Consider the following 19,327-nt stretch of genomic DNA (forward strand, 5'->3'; position numbering starts at 1 on the left):
TTTATCAAACAGTTGTTCCTAACACCTCTTTACATTTTTACATTAGTGCAGTGGGACAAGATGGATTACGGAAAGCCCTCCCTTCCAAGTGGCTGATTTTTCCATAGTAGCTTGGAGAGTTTGGATTCCCAATTTCTTTTTTGCGCTGTACCTCTGCCAAACCTGCCTCCTCCCCCCACCAACTCTCAACCCCCTGGAGCCAGCAGCTGCAATGAGCCCTGGTTGTATTTACATTAAGTGCAAAAACCTGACCCACTTCATTCAGCTTCACAAAAGCTCCACCCAACTGTTATTCCATTGCACCAAGCTCAACTGCAAACATGCTTATCTGAATCTCTCCTCTGGTTATTGTGGCCGGTGTTATGTAATCTCCAGATAAGCCTGTTAAAATTTACCTAGACTGGGAAACTGTTGGATTTCACTTGAGGTGCTCTGTATCTGATGTCCAGTTCTTTAGATTACCATTTAATTTTAAAGTTAAGTTCAATTTATTAAGACTGTTTATGCAGCAAAGATTATGAGAGAACATTCACTGGTTCTGGTTGTCTGCCGTTCAGGCACGCAGCATGTACTATACAGTACCTTCAATTCAGACATAAAACCCAGCTTTTGTTCTTTGAGCACTGTTAATATTTGAAATGGATTCATAAATCATTTTAAAACTCTTTCAGTTGCTAGTGGGAAAACTATTAACCTGGCAGCACACTCACTCTGTTACAATTGATTGGTATCAAATAGGTAGTAATCCAAAGGCTAACCACTAAGTGCTATCGGTAAAACCCTGTTTATTGATTCAGCTCTAAGAGAATGAATCTGTTTTGTTGTACATCCATTCCTTTCTCTGATTTTCAACGGCGGCGTACCAGCAGCAAAATGTTCAACATTTCATTTTGTTAACTGCTGAACAGCCTTTGTACCGTAAGTGTTGCAATCCAACAGGATAATAGGCACTGTAATATCGCAGATGTACACATGGCTTAACACAGTTGGGCACAGCTGGGTAGAAAAGGATTAATACTTACTGAAAAGTGCAGGATTCTATAAAAAGATGTTGGTAAGGTTGATCTTTTTTGTGGTTGTGCACTTCAGAGTACACCTGAGTTGCTAAACTATGATTAAACATTATTAAGGCATTTACTGTTGGGAACAATATACAGTACAAAACTATTTTTAACTATTGAGTTTTAGATCCATTTTTAACACAGGTTTAAATGCTAACTGAAATACCAGTTCTCAATGATGGTCTTTATGGAAAGCATAATTTCTTGTGCTTTAACAATGCACGAGCGTACCAGTGGCTCCTCCCCAGACCAATACCTAGGAATGGTGGCACCGAACTGATGTCTGCTGACTTGGACATATCCCTGGTTTAGTTGTAGAGTATCGAGGCTAGGGAAGACTTTTTGCTGATTTAATTATTTATAAATAATGTTTCTAATATTTACAAAACTGTTCGTGTAAGTAAAATATGTTGCAATGTAAACCTGAAAACTGGTAGGAGGGAGGGCAAATGCAGGCAAAGCACTTTTTTTCTCGGGTTGGGCGTTACGAATGCTTGGTTTTTATCTGGACAGTCCTCCTGTTCTATTAAATTAAAATGGCTTCTGTTTTTAGGAATTTAAACCCTATCTGCAATATAGTTTTAATTAGGTTTTAAAAAAATGCAAGATTTATTTTTTGCTCCAGTGGCTTTGCAAAGGAGGAAATCACAAGATGATGTGTTTCGAAACTCCAGTGCAGCTGTTGTGAAATTTGTTTTGTTTTTTTATATTTTGATTCCTTGCCCATTTGTCAACGGTCTCCGTCTATAAAAGTTTTACTGTAAACTGGAAAATAACCAGCATAACATCCCTAAAAAAAAATTCAATAGTCAGAATGCTCACATAAAGCATACAAGCACACAATGACTGTATGAAGCATTAGACAGTCAGTAGTCTTTTTCAATGTAGAAAGCATTTTATTTTATTTAGTAATAAATGAGAGGCTATTGGAGTACAAATATTAATGCAAGAACCGACCGATTAAAAGCTCTGAAAAAATACCGAACTTGTCAACTGCTGAAAAGGGCTTTGAAAACACAAAATATACTTGAGCCAAACCTAAAGGGTTAATAGCTAAATGAAAACCTCCCTGAATCTTATTTCTGCTTTTCAATATTTACTATATCTCAAAGCAAGCCAGAAAAAAAAGGTCAGGTCACTTTAGACCTTCTTATGAGTGGCTGTATTTTGTTTTAATAAAGTAATGCATCTATGAAACGAGAATAGTGTACTGTACATCAAAAGTTCAACAGGAAAATGTTGAAGTACCATGCAAGATAAAGTACTCAGGAGAGTGTAGGAATATAGAATATAAACCACTGAAACAAGGCCCACTAGAATATAGCCCTCCACAATGTAATTTAATATACTCATTATACTGTTAATTAAGCGCTTCCATTAATAATGTAGCCCTTACCCTTATGCCTATGGGGAAGTGCTTTTCTTTTTTCATGCTAATAATTCAGTGGGCTATTTTCCCATACTGGTGTGCCCTTTTCAGTGTGGTGTTAAAGTGCGCTTCTGTTCACCAGTTCAGGCATGACAGCTGGGTACTGAGTTAAAGTATTCTTTTTCTGGTAACCATGTACAGTACATTTCAAACAGATTTCCTGTTCATTTGTTCTCCTTTAATTCACTATTTTTCATGAGGCTGTTGACTAGGCCTCACGTTCAAATGAGATTTGAACCCAGATATAACTTAAGCTCCTAGTAAAATCAAATACCTTTATAGACAGCATAATTCAGTTATTAACTGATGACAAGCTAGCAAATAATGACCCCCTTAAACCCAGAGCTGTGATAGTCATATAGTTAATCAGTTAAAAATTGCAGTTCGTTTTGAGACTATTTTGTTTTTTTTCTCTAGACTGAAAACCAGAATTTCAGAATATAATTTTATTTGCCAATGGGCTTATCCACCCAAGGAAACCACAGATATTTCAGGCCATTGGTTTTCCTTTGACATTTGTTCGAACAAAAAAAGACCCCTCCCTGGAAGGTTTAAGGGATTTTTTTACATTTCAAAATAATGTCACTTTTTCTAAACTTTATTCTGCAAATATATGTCATTTCATTTATAGGATTTCACTGCATTATCAGCATCTTTTAAAATCCCAACAAAACCAGAAGTACAGAAATGTCCTGACAGGTTTAAAACTCTAAAACTTCCCAGTTCTCCTCCCTGTCTTACGGAGTTGAAAATAATTAAAACATCATTCTTTTGGCTATCACTTATTAGCAAGAATGTTGCAATTTAATGTGAGCATTGCATTTGAAAATAGCCACCAAAGTCAGCAGATTCAGCTGCAGTTTTATATCTGGCTTGATATCATATCTCTGAAAAACAAATAGAAAAGTTTAAATTCCAAGTTTACTCCCCAGGATCAGGCTGGCTGTGTCCTCAGCAAAAGACGATTGGCACTTCTGCCAAGGGAAGTCTAGTTCAAGTCAAAGAAATTCAGCTTTTCATGCACAGCATGCATTCCTATTAAGACACCCCACAAATCCATCAATAGGTAATACTGTTTCCAGGCTTTGAATTAAATGAGTCATTATTATCCAGACTTTATTCATCGTAGAATGCTACCCTGAGCCCTTGCAGAAGGGAGTTTAAAAGTAACTTTCAATGGTGGTTACACTCTGGATATGCACAGTGATTTCAACTATGACCTAACCATTACATGTTGTTTGGAAACGAGTGTTCAAAAACAAATAACCAAATATTCAATATGAATTTAACCATCAGCAGTATTTTTGTTATAATCCAGAATTTTGGACTTGCCAGTTACATTTTCTTATACTGTATCTCTTTTTTTTTCAAAGAACATGTTAGGGCTATGAAGATTAAAGATCTCTCCAAGCCCATTGTTTCTCATTTCACCTCTAATGGCGGTGACCATTCAATCTCTCCGTCTGTGTCCTCAAAGACGGTTTTCCGAACTCATACATCAGAAAGACTACAGAAACCAAAATTATCCTGCAGCTAGGATCACACCTTCCCCCTTCTCTTAACGACAGACTACTTTTCTTCTAAATTCTCTCTATTCATTGAAGGTTTTATTTCACACCTCTCTTCACCTATCCTGACTTCACATCTCCTGATTGGCCACTCTGTCTGTCCCCTGCTCCCGCCCCGCGCTCCTCCTCTCTCACAGCTTATGTTCTCCTGCTACAATACCTTTTCTTACTGCCCTGTCTTTCTCACACCTGAAGAAGGCTCCACGGCCGAAACGCTGTGTTTTCTTTCTTCTCTTTTCAGCATGGAATAAATCTCTTACTTTTTCCTTTGCAGCCTACGCATGCTGATGCAGCTACCCACCTGAACTATCTCTTTTTATATCTCTGGCTTTTTATGATATGCAGTATAATGCAAAAAATACTTCATTGTGGAGGTACACATGGATGTGCAAAATACAGGAGGCTCAATCTGAGTACAGGTTAGACCCTATGGTCTGGCCAGCTATAGTCCTATAACTATTCAGCATCACTTTCCATAGCTGAGAACATTGATTCTCAAAGCAGAAGAGCACGTGTGCCCAGATAGCCAGCTATCTACTGATGGTCACTCAAAAGAGATTCCTGAGATTCTGCCATATGTCTATAAACTTATGAGTTGGCTGAGAGGCTCTGTCTCATGGTGCATGTTTCCAAAAATAATAAATCATAATAACTGGAAATTTTAAAAAAGACATTTTACTGAGGGGCCCTTTTCAATATGAGTATCATTGCATTTCATTGTCATTGCCATTAAGACTAATGGGCAGTGCTTTCTTTTTAGTCTTCGTTAGTACAGCGTAGTGGCTGGCATAGTGCTGAACAAATGGTAAACACGAAAGATGATACATATTTTTGGTGGACTGACTTACCACAGGAACATAAAAACAAACTTAAGTGCTGTCTTTACTGTCCAGTGTGTTCTAGCTGGAGAATGACTGTCTCCCCCAAAAGTTTTCCTTCCGTGATTACACGGGGATTTTAAGAGGGCATGGAAATATTTCTAGGCAAATCCTACTGGGCTGTTTTTCTAGGTAAAATCAATCACTTCCTAATTTCTTAAAACAGCGCAAAAAAAGCACTGAAGAGACCAGGTTCCAAATGCGTTGGGTTTATTGTTTGTTACAAAAGACCTGTACTGTTCTAGCCATATATAAATATAATGTTAAAATTGGTCATGTGCTTCTTACAGTTTTCCAGATTTATGATATCATATAATTTGATACAATTATATAAGTTGTTTATCGACTCATATATAATAATTCTTTAAATATCTAAGGCAATTACTAAAGGTAAAGAAAACATTTTACAGGCAATACATAGCTTACCACCTTGAGTACATAAAAAGTGCCCTATATTTTTTACTTAAGTAACACACAGGAAGAAATGTCTGTCTCTTATTTTCAAACTTTCAAAAGTAGATTTTGTGCTTAAAAGGTGACAAAATTGGTTTTCAACCTGACATTTTGAGCAGTCTAGAATGAGCTAACAAAAAAGGTCATGTGCTCTGCTCGAAAATGATCTGATTGTGAGATAAAAAATTTGAAACCTCTGAGATAAGATTCTTTTAACAGGTTATGTGGCATTCCATACAGTTTGTCGTTGAAAACATTATTCTTTTCAATTAAGTAATGGGATGGATTGCAGTGTAACTGTGGACAACGTTTAAACATGATGATGGCATGTCTCTGTGCGGCTGCTCTGAGTCAGTATACTGTTGATATAAAAATCAATATGTTGCAGCTCCTGGTGATTTAATATTTCATAGAAACTAAATACTGTTCACCAAGGATAGCCATGAAATACGACTAATGCAAAATTCACATGGCTCTCTTTCAGGATTGATTCCTTCTTCTGTGAAAAATTAAATGTATGTCCATTTGATGAAAGTGCCACCGTGTTTACTTCAAACAGAATTTTAAAATCCTAAATAAAGGCATAGCAACTAATTAGAGGGCACTGCACATATTAACTGCAGGTGTAACATGCAGGTAATTACAGACATTAAGAGCACCCTGCTAGAATTATAATTGTGCATTTGTGCAAGGAAGAAGGGCATTAATTTAAAATGAAACAGACTCAAGCTATGGTGGAGAAAGAGCAGCATTTATACTAGGAGTCATGCTACAATACTCATTTTGTTTGGATGGTATCCAGATAAAAAAAAAAATCTTTAGGAAATTAAAAAGGTTGTTTGTGCTTCTTGTGAGATATTAAAAACTACCATAATAAAATTGAATATTCAGCAGAAAATAAATATAAACTCCTCTATTTTAAACATAATCTAAGCATTCAAGTAGGATTTTACATAAATTAAAAGCAGAATTATATTCTTTACATATGATTTTTTATGGATTATTGTGTTTCAAAACTATGTGCCAGAATTTAAGCAGATCAACGTGTAGCAATGTTCAACATAATATATTAATATTTTACATAACCTAACATATTAATATTTTACTCAAATAAATGCTTTATTTTCAAGCACAGTTCATTCTGTGCTATAAAAGGCTTTCATCTTTAAAAGAAGAAAATCTTAACAAGGATTTATAGTGATTCAAAACCAGTATAATCACTGTACTTCTTAACCACATTTAACCATTAACATTTTTGCTGTGAGTGGGGACCAGACAACTTCCACTTTTAAGCATTAGTAGTGCATTCAATACACATTATGCATTCTCATTATTATGATTAGCCTCCTTATTGTGTTCTGGATATGGATCGCTCAATTCCTCAGGAAAGGGAATGGCTCCTAAATTGGAGTCTGGGAGGTACTTCCAAAATTCTTGGAAACATTTGATTACCTCAATATCCTTCCTCAGCATTTCACTTTCTGTTTATTCTAATGGTAGAACGCCTTAGCTAGGGTTATTTGTCAATAGTTTCCCTTACAGTAATGATTCAAATATTGAAAACCAATTTGAGCATTGAAAGCATTATACTGCATTTGATTGAAATGTAGTAAATGTCACATTGCTGTTGCTGCTTTGGGATTGGAACAGCAGAGAGAGAAAAGCAGAAGTGTTCCCTGGCCAGACGCTTGCCCCTAACAGCTACAGTATGTTACTATTGGGTGCTGTTTACTATGAATGAACAGGCTGGATATTTTTTTATCCCTCTTTTTAGACAGCCATTGACTGCTGGGACTGGCTCGAGTATTTATTTAATCAGTAAAGCAGACCCAAAATGAGTGAAGGCCAGATGGCTCTACAATTTATGAGGCATGAATTTCCAGAAGATGACCAACAGCCCATTTGACCAGTTGCCATTCTTACAACAGGGAGGTCCAAACTGAAGGGAAAACAGAGCAATTTACAGCTTTCTAACCTACTATATCTTCATCGCTGAATTCCTCCCTGAAAAGTCGATAGATATCAGGTTTTGGGCACTGAAGGGACTCATACCACACTCAGGGAATAGGGCTGTATTTTCATACTTGTGCAAATATTCCAAATTCTTTTTAAAATCTCTTCAGCAGAGTTTTCCACTCTTGATTATTTAGATGCTTTATTGTTCCTTATTTTTAGCATCAGTTTGGAGGCTCAACTGTGGAAGATTAGCTATTTTGTAAAAGCAGTATTTATTACCTTAATTACAATGTATGTCCATATCTGAGTATATTAGATGCCAGTGTTTTGTACCTAGAGTTGGAAGTTGGATATAACCTGTTGAGCCTCTCTCCATTTGTAAATAGTACTTGTTAATATTAGTTTGTGTAATTCTGGATCTTGTCTGATATTGTTTTCAATAAACACTTCTCTTTTGAGATACTGCTCTTTCTCTGCCACCAAATTGTTCATGGAAAAGTCAGTAACTCACATGACCTTTCTTAGTATTCCCTGACCAGTTGGGGCATGTTGTTATTTAACTTTTAGAGCATGATTTTACCTGAGCTGGCCTCAAGAATGACTGATAACATTTTGACAAACATTTGACTGTATTCAACCTCGTCTCTTATCTGCTGTCACCCAAGTTTCTATTACAGCACATTTCCACATTCCCTTTCCAGAATCAGCACTGACCTCCACAGCGGTCAGCTGTCCTTGATTGTTGTCTCCATGTGGGACGCTTGGTGGCACGCTTGGTCTTGACTGCAGCATGGAGATATCACCTTCTTCAGGGGGCTTCCATATGTACTGTTCACCATTGCCCATGAATACAGTCTCCTGAAAGTCACACAAAGAATCACATAGGTGTCAGTCCCTTTTACAACAAGGATCAATATATATATATGACTTGTTGTTAAATAATGTTTGCTTTCTCTGTGGTGAATGTATTATAGATAACATGGCAATAATGTATTATCAAGTTTTTGGCAGCTAGAATTGAGACAGAGTATGAAATCCTTCTTTGTCTTTAGTTTTGTATGATTGTCTTTTCAAACATCTTGCATATTTTGAGTACTGTACTGTAGGTAACTAATTTAAATCATGATGAGGTGGTAATTACTAGTCTTTAATTAACTGCATTTTCCTGGCCTGTGACTTTCTGCAGAGTAGCACACCAACAGATGTACCCTAAGTACAAAACGGCGACAAAAAAATCTCAAGTTTGCCAAAGAAAATGTAGTGCAGGAAAATTCTGTCATCTTCTGTACAGAACAAGAAGAGCCTGTTGAGTCATCTGTTTAAAAAGCTTTCTTTTTATTATGGAAGTCATTCATTTGAAAGCATGACAGCTAAATATCGGCAAAAAACAGAATTTAATCTTTTTACAAACTTTTTCCAATGATACTATGCCAGGTGTTTTAGTTTCATGCTAATAGAAGAAGGCAGTAAACCTTCTGCAAGACATGTGCTAATCCTTTTGTTTTACTGACTGTGCCATAAACACTAATGTCTCAGAGATAAGTCCTGCTTTTAATCAAACAAGTGCATTTTATATAAGTACACCCTAGAGGAGAATGCATAATTGTATATCTTACTAAGAACACTGTGGCATTGTGATCAAACAAATTCAATGAAAATCATGTGCTAGCTGCATATTGGATTGCATCTCCATTCAGATATTTCATATGTGTTGACAATTTCAAATTGACAGAAGTAAAATCAGCGATTTAAAGCCTTTCCTTAGAGCAAACACCACCAGAAAAGTGCATCAATTCATAACTCGGGATGGACCTCTTACAAGTGCTTGCAACTTGGATCAGCTTTGAGAAGTGGTGTCCAGCTAAAAACACTGGGGGCATTTATATACCTTTCAGGACGAAATGTAAATTTACAACTGGTTTAGCAATGTTATTTCAACACCATATATATATACCCTTATCTCCATAAAGTATACAAAATATCTTGTTTTTTGTCTATTTCTGGGTGTTCTGGGGTGTTTTTCTTTTGCTAAACACATCACTATGAGTGAAGCTTAACGTAACTGCTGTATGTGTTACACACGTACCTGACACTTCTCACCCCCAAATTACCCCCCCCCCCCCTTTTACCACCAGCTTGGTTCTGCTTTTCCACACTGGTTTTAATACAAAACATAATGATGTCTAGTGTGCCAGCACGGCAGTGAATTCAGCAAGAACTGTATGCGGTGGCCGCATGCACTGTACACATGACAGACCGGCATCTGTTAATCCAGTGGAAGCTCGCGTAACCTGAGAGAAATGCTGTTAGCTGCACTATGGAAAAAAAAGAGGTAGAACTGGGAACCAGGCCAGGTTTACACTTAGATCAAGAAGAAAGGTGAGGCAGGTGCATGAACAAAGGTAGCAGACAGACGTCTTAGTTGTAGAAGCTCACAAGCTTCGGAGCCGTCTGTTAACCTGCCCTATGGTTCGTTTTAAGATTTTCCTCATTGAATATTAAGTTTTTATTTTTTATCATTTCCACAGATTCACAATCTACAAGTACACAAATCAAATACATAACCAGGAAAATAGAGGAAAACATTGCTTTGAAAACTCCAAATGAATAATAATAACGATGATGATGATGATTACAGTTATCATTTTCTACGGCACATTAAAACACCCCCAAACCCTTCATGAGATCGAAGCAGATAAAAATGTAACTAAAGCACTAAAACCCATTTACTTAAAACAACAATAAACATCAACAGCTGGTCAAGCTCCAAGAGCCGATGTCTAAAATTGTTTTTATCTGAATACAAAAGAGTCACTTTGTCACTAACACTTATGCCCTTTGGCTGACTGTTCCACAGACTAGTGGCAAAACAGGGAAATGTTCAGTCACCTAAGGATCACTGCTTAGTTACACGTGCAAAGATCAGGCCAAGGTCTAAGTCAAGATCGAAGACTGTGTGGAGGCGAGTACGGTAAGAGTACATCAGGGATCCAATCTGGAAGTGAACTATTCTATTGCAAAACTGTACACATTTTGTATTCATTTATACATCCACTTTAGACATGATTATAAACCCTAGGAACCATAAGATTATAAATAGAAGGAGATTCAGCCTATATGGGTCGCACAGTAAATGAACCGAAATATTTGAAACTGTATGAAATACTGAAAGGTCTAGCACATAAAAAGAAAATAAGTAGGAGGAACAGGAAACACTGATGGAATTAAACCAAACCGCTGTTTGCAGAATTGCAGCCTTTGTTTTATTTCACCAAACTCAGCATTTGGACTAGGTAGTGCCCTCTGGTGGACAGAAATAAATCTGACATGCACGTTAAAACACTGGTGCCCAGTTAATCAAAGCTAAAGCTCTCACAAATACTTCTTTTGACTACGTATGGCCTCAAAAGCAAAACCATTTAAGGAAAAGCTTTATTTGCAATATGTAAAAACGTTAATATGTTCTATTTCTATTTTATGCCTCCTTAATATTTTATGTTGTCTTAATCTTTTCAGACTGTCTTTATGAAATCCTGAAGTGTTAATTGCTTCAGTGTTCAATCAGCTAACTTCAGTGTTCATGGATTAGGGTTTGTGAGTCACATGTTTTGTCTGCTGGTTTCCATCAATTGCATCAGAATTATGGAAATCATTCTGCAAGTTCACCAAAAAAAACCCTTTGTGCCGCAAAGCCTAGCATCGTTGCAATGCAAACAGTACATTTCGGAATGGTCTCATCGAATCAAGGATCAGATGGCATGTTTTGAAACAGGAAACTCATCAAGACTTCAAAGTGCTCTACCCTGAAGGAACTTCACAAATTATTTTTAAATGTCTTGATCTCCCTTTGTAAAATGTACCCAGAGAAACAGGCCTTATGATTCAAAGCCAGGAATCTTTGTAATTGTTAGCTGCCTCTCTGTTGTTCTGAATATAAATATATAAGGGCTATAAATAAAGCCTGGTGAAAGTTCTTTATTTTAATTAAAGACTCACGACCATTACGGCATCAGCCTTACCTTGGGAAAAGAAAGAAAATGGAACTCATCAATGGGTTTTCTTGGCAGATCCTGTTTGCGGTGTGTAGGGTGTAGCTCTGTGTCAGAGCGGCTGGTTTCTGGCTCTCTCGAACCTGTGCCATTTTCAGGCTGCTTCAGCTGGAGATGGGTCTTGTCGTTCTTCCTGACCTTGCGGATGCAGGCGTACTCAGCCGTTACAGCGTCCGGGGCTTGGGTATTTGCGGGGGTTGTGATGCCGTTCCCATTGGGCTGGGCCGGGTTTTGTGGTTTCGGCTGAACTAGTGTAGCGCTGCCTGCTGTCTCAGCCTCATTCTTGCCCCCGACGCTTTCATAAAGAGCATCTTCTGGGGCGCGGGGCCTCACCTCAGAATAGGTGTGCTCCCTTTCCTCCCCGGAACCAAGAGGAATTTTTGGGAGCTGTCTGCTTTGAGGGCATCGCAAGTCCAACTCAGACCTGCGGTTGGGAAGGTACAGGAGATCCATGCTGGCTGGACGATTTTTCGATGCTTCTACAAGAAGCAAAAAAAAAGATATGCATTCAAATAAAAGTCCCGATGGAGATAATGAGACCTCATGCTTTTGTGTTCTTCACTACAGTGTTGACGTCTGAACTGGGCAGTTCAAACGAGAAAAAATATTACAACAGAGACCCTTTTATCTATAAAGGATAACGTAACAATATATTCTCCGACAGTTGTACACAAATTTTACACGGATGTAATAGAATACACATGGAAATGAGCTGTGAATTTAATGATACCTATGTTGCACAGAAAAGATTATTCTGGAAAATAGTACGTTTGAGGACACTGTATGTAATGAATTCTTGGATTTTGGTATTTAGTTCAGAATAAGCTAGCTCTTCAGAAAACAGGATTTATCTTGAGAGTGTATTGTTGCAATTCCAAAAATTAAGGACAGCGTACTGACAGAAAAACAGTGTCCATGAATCTCAAGCTACATCACGTACACAACCTAATTTCTAATGAAGAGCTTCAAGAGTTCTGAACACTAAATACTTTATCATTAATAGTTAGCAAGCTAGATCAGAGCTCTCACACTTACTTCTTGTATTGTAGTCTAGTTTGTTTATATCATGAAGCCTTGTGTCAGACTTGCTAATGGAGCGCAGCTTTGTTTGCCTCAGTGAATTCTGTAAAACAAGAGCCAGTTAGTTTACTCACTGTTTTCGGTTACACAGAAAACAGAGCCAACAGGAACAAGAAAACTTTGAAACTTTATTTAGAGTATTACTCGTGAGTATGTATTACTGACAAAGTATTGAAATGTCCATGGAACTCAGTATAGGTAAGGATATTATCAAATAATCAGATACACCATGAAATTAAAACAAATAAACTGCATTCAAGAGAAACACAAAAATAAAAACAGTGCAATACCACAGAGAAACTTGTTTTTATTTTTAGGAAATTCATAGTGGTCTTACACCTTATTTCAGGAAGATTTAAAAAGTACAAGACATTTAAAAAGAGCAGGGAAAAATCTGTTTTTGAAAGATCCATCCAACCATACTATTATAGCAGACACCCTACCACAAAACAGCTGGATGAGGTCCTTGGATTAATTAGCAACCCAAATGAGCTGACCGGCTGCCACACATTTGTAAAATTTTTATGTTGTTATATTTTAGGGAAAAATGCAGAATCGTTTAAATTCGGAGTATTTTTCCATGACACAAAATTGTAACATTATACAATGCCTGAGAAAACTGAATTAACAACAGGATGCACATCTTGCTGCCTGCGAGGGTAAAAAATATGAACATAATCTATTTCACTAACCAGACAGCTTTCACATCCCTGCTTATTTTTATTGCTTATTGGTGGCATAGTTTACAACAACAGTGAATTACAAATTACACACCATGTCCATCAGTTTTACCCCATCTGCCTGGATCCTTTTTGGTTTCTCCTTCCTGAAAAAAAAATCCAAACACAAATTAATGTAATTACGAAAATTCTGTCTAAAACAGAAGTACTCCTTCTCTGCATGATGGAATGCAATTAAGAAGAAGACTGCAGGGAAATAATAGATCTTATGATTTAAATAAAAAAAAAGTATTTCAAAGCCAAGGAAACTGTAAATTCATTAACTGCACAATTTCCTTTATCTACTTGGGAGCCTAATCGCTCTTCCTGAACAGGACTTGTCACAGATTAATATTACGATTGCGACTAAAGCAGAAATAAAAGAAAGGCAAAAATAATATAAGAATTGCCTCTGCAGACGGAAGAGTTGGGCATTTATAAGAGGAAATCAATCAATTTTATCTAAGCCATCCAGAGCTGCAATGGATGCCAAATACATTTACTATCCGATAATCAGTCGCCTTTTCTGTAATGTAACACAAATAAAAATAGTGTCAGATATAATATCTGTAAGCAACATTTGTTTTGTTTTTTTGGGTGGATCAGCACAGATTTTGAACCGGAAAGCTGTTCATCATCAAAAGGGAACAATCCTACTGAAAATACTGCTGGCTATGGTAATGTGCACAGTGTATTGTTGAAGTGTGAATAATTCTTGTGTCCTAAGATACATTACCAATTACTTTTCCCGGCTACGAAGCATTCAACAAGCATACGTTTCACACCCACTCCCCACTCCATAGACAAGTGAGACATAATTTTCTTCCCCAAGAAGCAGAGCTTGAAAGCACTCTGAGCAAAGCTTCAAAAATGCCAGTTGGCAGCTGTCTCCAGTCCCATGCAAACAGACTAGACATACTAATAACTTCGCAGCCTGGAAATGTTTGATAGGCTCCAAAACAGACTTGAAAAGATTCCTCCTTTTGATGTGTTTCAGCAGCCAATATGCTTTTACATTTTAGTTTTGCATGTTTTGCTCAATAGTTTCCTACTGCAGAGATCACTGTGGCATCTAAAGAACAACAGATAAGGGCAACATACTTCCACTACTAAGTATGAAGCACTTCTCCTTTCTTTACAGAAGGTGCCACATTTAATACAGATACAGTACATCCAGAGTGATTTAATGTATTTTCCAGAAGCACAAGAACATATACTGTACAGTTCTCTTATAAAACTGGGAAAGACAACTTTTTACAGATTTTTGGAGGTGTCAATACACACAAAGTAACCAATTTCTTGATGTTTCTGATCACCCATCAGTTCTATAGGTTCTTGAATTCTGTTTTAATAAAAACTTGTTATATCTGTCAACCAATGTAACACTACAGACTTTAGTCTAGATATTTCTTGTTAAATGCTATGGGGGCTTCAAAGTTGAAATACATAGTAAAAAATAAAGATCAACCATCTTCTGTACATAGATTTCATTGCTTTTCCAGTTCTCCCAAACCGCAGATGGATGATGAAAACAACTAGAATCTTAGAAAACTTGATACAGTAATAGTAAATTTCCACGAGAATCATGGACCTGAATGAATGTGTTTTTTTTTTATAAACGGATGCTTGTCCACACCAGGGTCATCACTAAGAATTTAGATTTTTACACTGCATGCATAGGCATGCTCAGATTAAAACAGCAAATCAAAAAGATTTGCTTTTGAACTCAAACCAACATTCAAGGTTAGAACATTTCTGATTCCTTTCCTTTTTCTACAATTTCATAATAGAATGAAATAATATACATGTTTTTAGATTAAGTAATGAGTATGATTATTTTAAGTTTAGTTTTCAGTTCACCAGTATTAGAAAACATTTCCTTTCTAAACAAGGTAACATTAATTGTTTTAGAATGTGAAAAATTAAATGATTACAAGAACCAAACATACCTCTTCATGAATGGCAAAAATGCTGGTTTAATGCTGGTGCTAAAATAATAATTAGCAGAACTGAGATGATGGCTGGTCCTTACATACATTAAGCACAAACGGGATTTCATATTTATTACTAACAAAGAAAGTTGCCCTAAAAGACTGATTATTGAACATTCTGATTTGCAGAGTGCAAAAAAAAATTGGTTCATGTAAATTAAATTACTTACTCTCTTTCATTTCCTTTTATATATAATAATTGGTGTTTAATACTATATTGCTACATTTCATCAAAGTGCTCTTGGCAGTGGATACAGTAATGTTAAAATTAATTTCTTACAAAAACTGAATATACAAGAAAGGGTTAGAGGCAAAAATATGGAACAAATTGAAGTAACTTTTGTGTGGTTCACAAAAAACTCTATTCTATCCCCGACAACATGACCACAAAAAAATGTCGGATTGGGTCTCAATTCCTACAGCTGAGCTTCCTTTTGTACTGTAAAAGCCTTTTTCTTTGGCAAATGAAGAAACTGGCTATCATAATTAACATATAAATTCTATACTGAGTGTAATTTGATCTTTTTCTAACTAATACATTACATGCTTCATGTCTGAGGCAGCAAAAGAGAGGCGCACTGTAGCTATCTGAACAAGAAATTAGCTTCAGTACTGTATATATGCCAGTTTGCTGGAAAAGCAATTTGTGGTAAACCAAGACATTACCATTTCAAAGTACATTGTCTGTACCTTACCGACTAAGTACCTCTTTAATCCTTTAAAAGCAATCTTGCTGTATATTGTAGTCATCTTGCTCTAAAGACAATACAATGACTAAATGAGTAAACAAGCACCCAGAACACAACAACAAAGAAAACTTTGATTTGTGGAATGTTGCGCACTTTAAAAAATTACTTATGCATTTCACTGGTTTTGTCTGAATATTTCTGTAACCGAATAAACTAAAACTGAGGGAAACTGGAATGGGGCCATATAATACTTAGACTTCCAGAATATGTATTAACAGCATACTTGTCCCAGAAATAACCACGTTTTTTGTCTCACTGCTTGCCTTAAAGGTAAAAAGATGCCACCGAGACCCCAAAGAAGATACCTGGAGTAAATACCGCAGGTGATCCGTTCCTTTTATTTGTCCAATCAAATTTTTGTATCACTTCACCTCCTGAATTTAAAGGAATCACCGAGATCAGAGAGTCTGGAAGTAATGTGAACTTTAAAAGTGGCTTTAAGTTGCAACCACTTGGCTTGCATTTGGTTTTAAGGGTTTACCTTTTGCATCCCATGCACAGCAGCACGATGAGTACCGTGATCACAAAGGCAGAGGCTGCTGTGATGGTCCCGAGAATTAAGACACTGCTGTAGGAAGAGGAATCTGGAGTTTGCTTCGCTCCACCCTGCACTGACGCCATGGATGGATGGCTTATCCAATAACAAAGACTTTGCTCTGGAAAACTGGAAGGAAAATGGAAGGGTTAGCTCATTTATCACCAATGGCCTGCTGGACTCTGAGTTGAATTAATTTCAAGTACAGCTGAGTTTTAGTTATACAGTATGTACCATGCTGCAATTCTTCTGACTGGCATAAAACCTAAACGCGTCAAAGGAAAGTAAAGCATCAGGTTTTATTTGCTTGTAATTATTTTTGGTATAAGGGATAAAAGAATTAAAAAATGAAGCAGTAAAAAATAATTTTTACTTCCATGGCTGAATCTTCACAATGTGAAAGAGATACAACACCACAAAATGTTATACTGTTATCATAATAGCACCGATTTGGGAAAAATAATATTTGTTATAATTAAATTCTAGAAAACTCAAGGGTCAAATATATTCACACCACAAATTATTCGTATAAATACAAAAAACGACAAGCTGGATCAAGCACATTCAACTGTCCAGTACTGAGAAATGTAAAGGTATAGTGCAGCCCTGGCAGGAAGGGAACACCAGTGTTTTTGTCCACCACAGGCTGCGAGACCACTCACATGTGCTCAAACTACGGAGGCATGTCGTCAGAGTAATATATCCCAGAGGATATTACTACATACAAATGATAAAAGTGTTAATAACATTTGATTTTATTTTCTGGCCTCTGTATTAAAGACAGTACATTTATTTTTTTCAGCAGGATCCATTATCCAATCTTTAAATCTTTCTATTATATGATGTTTCTTGTTCCTGGTTCATTGGATGTATGAAAAAATCTAAAGGCTACTGAATTCCTCAATTTATGCATATTCCTCCGAACCAAACAGACAATGTATGTTTTTTTAGCTACACATCATTGCATAGCTAACATGAAAACATGTCCTCCAGTGGGCTGGTATTTCCATTCCATTCTAGATCTTTCTCCTAAGCTCTCGACAGTGCACTTCTTAGGTCTACAGATTCCCTTGTTTGGCAAGTCATTTTCATTTGCACTTTCTATTAAATCCCTCGGAATCATTGCTGAATGTGTGAAAGACGAACACAGACTAGCAGAAAAGACTCGGAAGTCTGGCGGAATTCTCCTTACAAAGTATGAGATAATCAAAAGGTTGTTTCTGTGTTATTTCATTTTTGACAAAGGTATCTCAGTGGACTTCTTCACGATTGGCAGTGAAAACAGGAAAGGGAGGACGACAATGTTCACTGTTGGTTAGGATAATTCATTTAGGATATACATTTAGGTTATTTTACTCAACTGGAAAGAGAAAAGCAAAATATCCCTTTCTCAGTGGCTCTCATTAATGGTAGATAACCTGAAACTGGAAAAATCAATAATGTCCCTCAAAAACCAAGAATTTGAATATAAAGAGATTTGGAACCCCTTCATTCGCTATCACCAAATAAGTTGAATTGATGCCCAAGTTATTTCATTCTAAATCCATTTATTACCTATGAGTTGTCAGTCATGAAACTGTTAACTTTTTAACCCTTATATCAGATCCGCTCTGCCACCCCTTAGATCTTAAACAGTCTATGTTTTTATATCTCTGTGGGTTTAATCTGCATCTACTTTATTGTGCTCCTTGTGTTTTGTGTGTTACCGAGAGATAATGTGCTATGTATGTATTTTTGAACGTATTCTGTATTTGTTCTGATAAAAAAAAGAGATAAAGTTCAGGATATACAACAAAGGCCAGCTGTCTTGCTGGGATCTTACCAATCAAATGAGATTCCCAAATTAATCTTCTAGCAACCAAAATTAATAAAGTGGGTTGCCTCTCATTCGTTACCTTTACGTACAGCTGCATTGACACCTTCCTTAATATTTATCCCCACCTTAAAAAGGAAGATCTTTGATAAGGCAATTCAATTTTAGGAGAACAATGCCGTGCTTGATACCCGTGCTTGCTCGATCACTTTTCTTTTTTGCAGAAATCATGCTGCAGATCATGAAATCATGTTGCGTCTGTTTGCCTGCCTAGATAGGTATCCATAATTTTGCCTTTTTGGCTGTCAGTTCTTCATTCCTTCTTATTTAGAGTCGCCTTGGTTTTCTCCACTGCAGCCTCATGGAAAAAAAAAATGCTCTTTCATGCCTCAGCTGACTAGTCTCAGCCAATCATTATCATGGCAGGCCTGGAGGCCCCCTCAGAGTAATATTAGTAGCAAACCGTAGGAACTTCCATCTTGAAGAGCACAGTTTATGGTTCAGAGTCTCCCATGATGGATATGGATCTCGACCTGGGCTTTTGTCTCTTCTTGACAGGCTCTGTCCATGGAGAAACAGAGAAACAATGAGGCACAGCTCAACCTGACAGCTTTTTAAAAATTCCCAAACATCATTTTAATTTATTCACTCCTATTTACAGGCGTGAAATAGGATGTTTTTTATTAATTTGTCATAGAGGTCTGCAGAACTCTACAAACGGTTGTGGAATATCCTAAAATAATCAAAAAATTACTGTATGTAGGTATGAATATTTTATTACAGCTTTTATTTTAAGCTGACAGGTCTAATTAAAATGTACTGTATATCATCTTTTCCCTCCAATTCCAAACAATACGAATTCAGGCGGATAAGCCTCAGAATCTTATTATTTAAACACGTCATGGATATCTGCTTTTTCCTCAGCATTTGAGTACAACTGCCTGATCATTCGATAAATCCTGCTCTGTATCCAGCAGTAAACAGCTTGGAAGGTTCAAGCATTGGTCACCTGTGATTGTTCTGAGCAGAATAACTAACCTTTTACC

At 36.8% G+C, this 19,327-nt stretch overlaps 1 protein-coding gene across 4 annotated transcripts in view; it reads right to left on the reverse strand.

Annotated features, from left to right (window-relative positions):
- The window catches only part of LOC148817935 (uncharacterized), a 46,107-nt gene that overhangs the window by 5,830 nt on the left and 20,950 nt on the right, over positions 1-19,327 (reverse strand). For 3 of the 4 annotated variants that reach the window (XM_088937753.1, XM_088937754.1, XM_088937756.1), the window contains 5 exons: positions 16,415-16,597; positions 13,249-13,300; positions 12,430-12,517; positions 11,365-11,873; positions 8,060-8,203 (listed from right to left, as the gene is read on the reverse strand). In XM_088937753.1, the coding sequence (XP_088793879.1) occupies positions 8,060-8,203; positions 11,365-11,873; positions 12,430-12,517; positions 13,249-13,300; positions 16,415-16,554 (933 nt within the window). In that variant the 5' untranslated portion in view covers positions 16,555-16,597. Of the gene's footprint in view, positions 1-8,059; positions 8,204-11,364; positions 11,874-12,429; positions 12,518-13,248; positions 13,301-15,879; positions 15,913-16,414; positions 16,598-19,327 lie in introns of those variants that run through there. The other variant, XM_088937755.1, reaches the window with a different exon arrangement.

Source organism: Atractosteus spatula, chromosome 19 (assembly GCF_055471065.1).
Source record: "Atractosteus spatula isolate fAtrSpa1 chromosome 19, fAtrSpa1.hap1, whole genome shotgun sequence".
NCBI lineage: Eukaryota > Metazoa > Chordata > Actinopteri > Semionotiformes > Lepisosteidae > Atractosteus > Atractosteus spatula.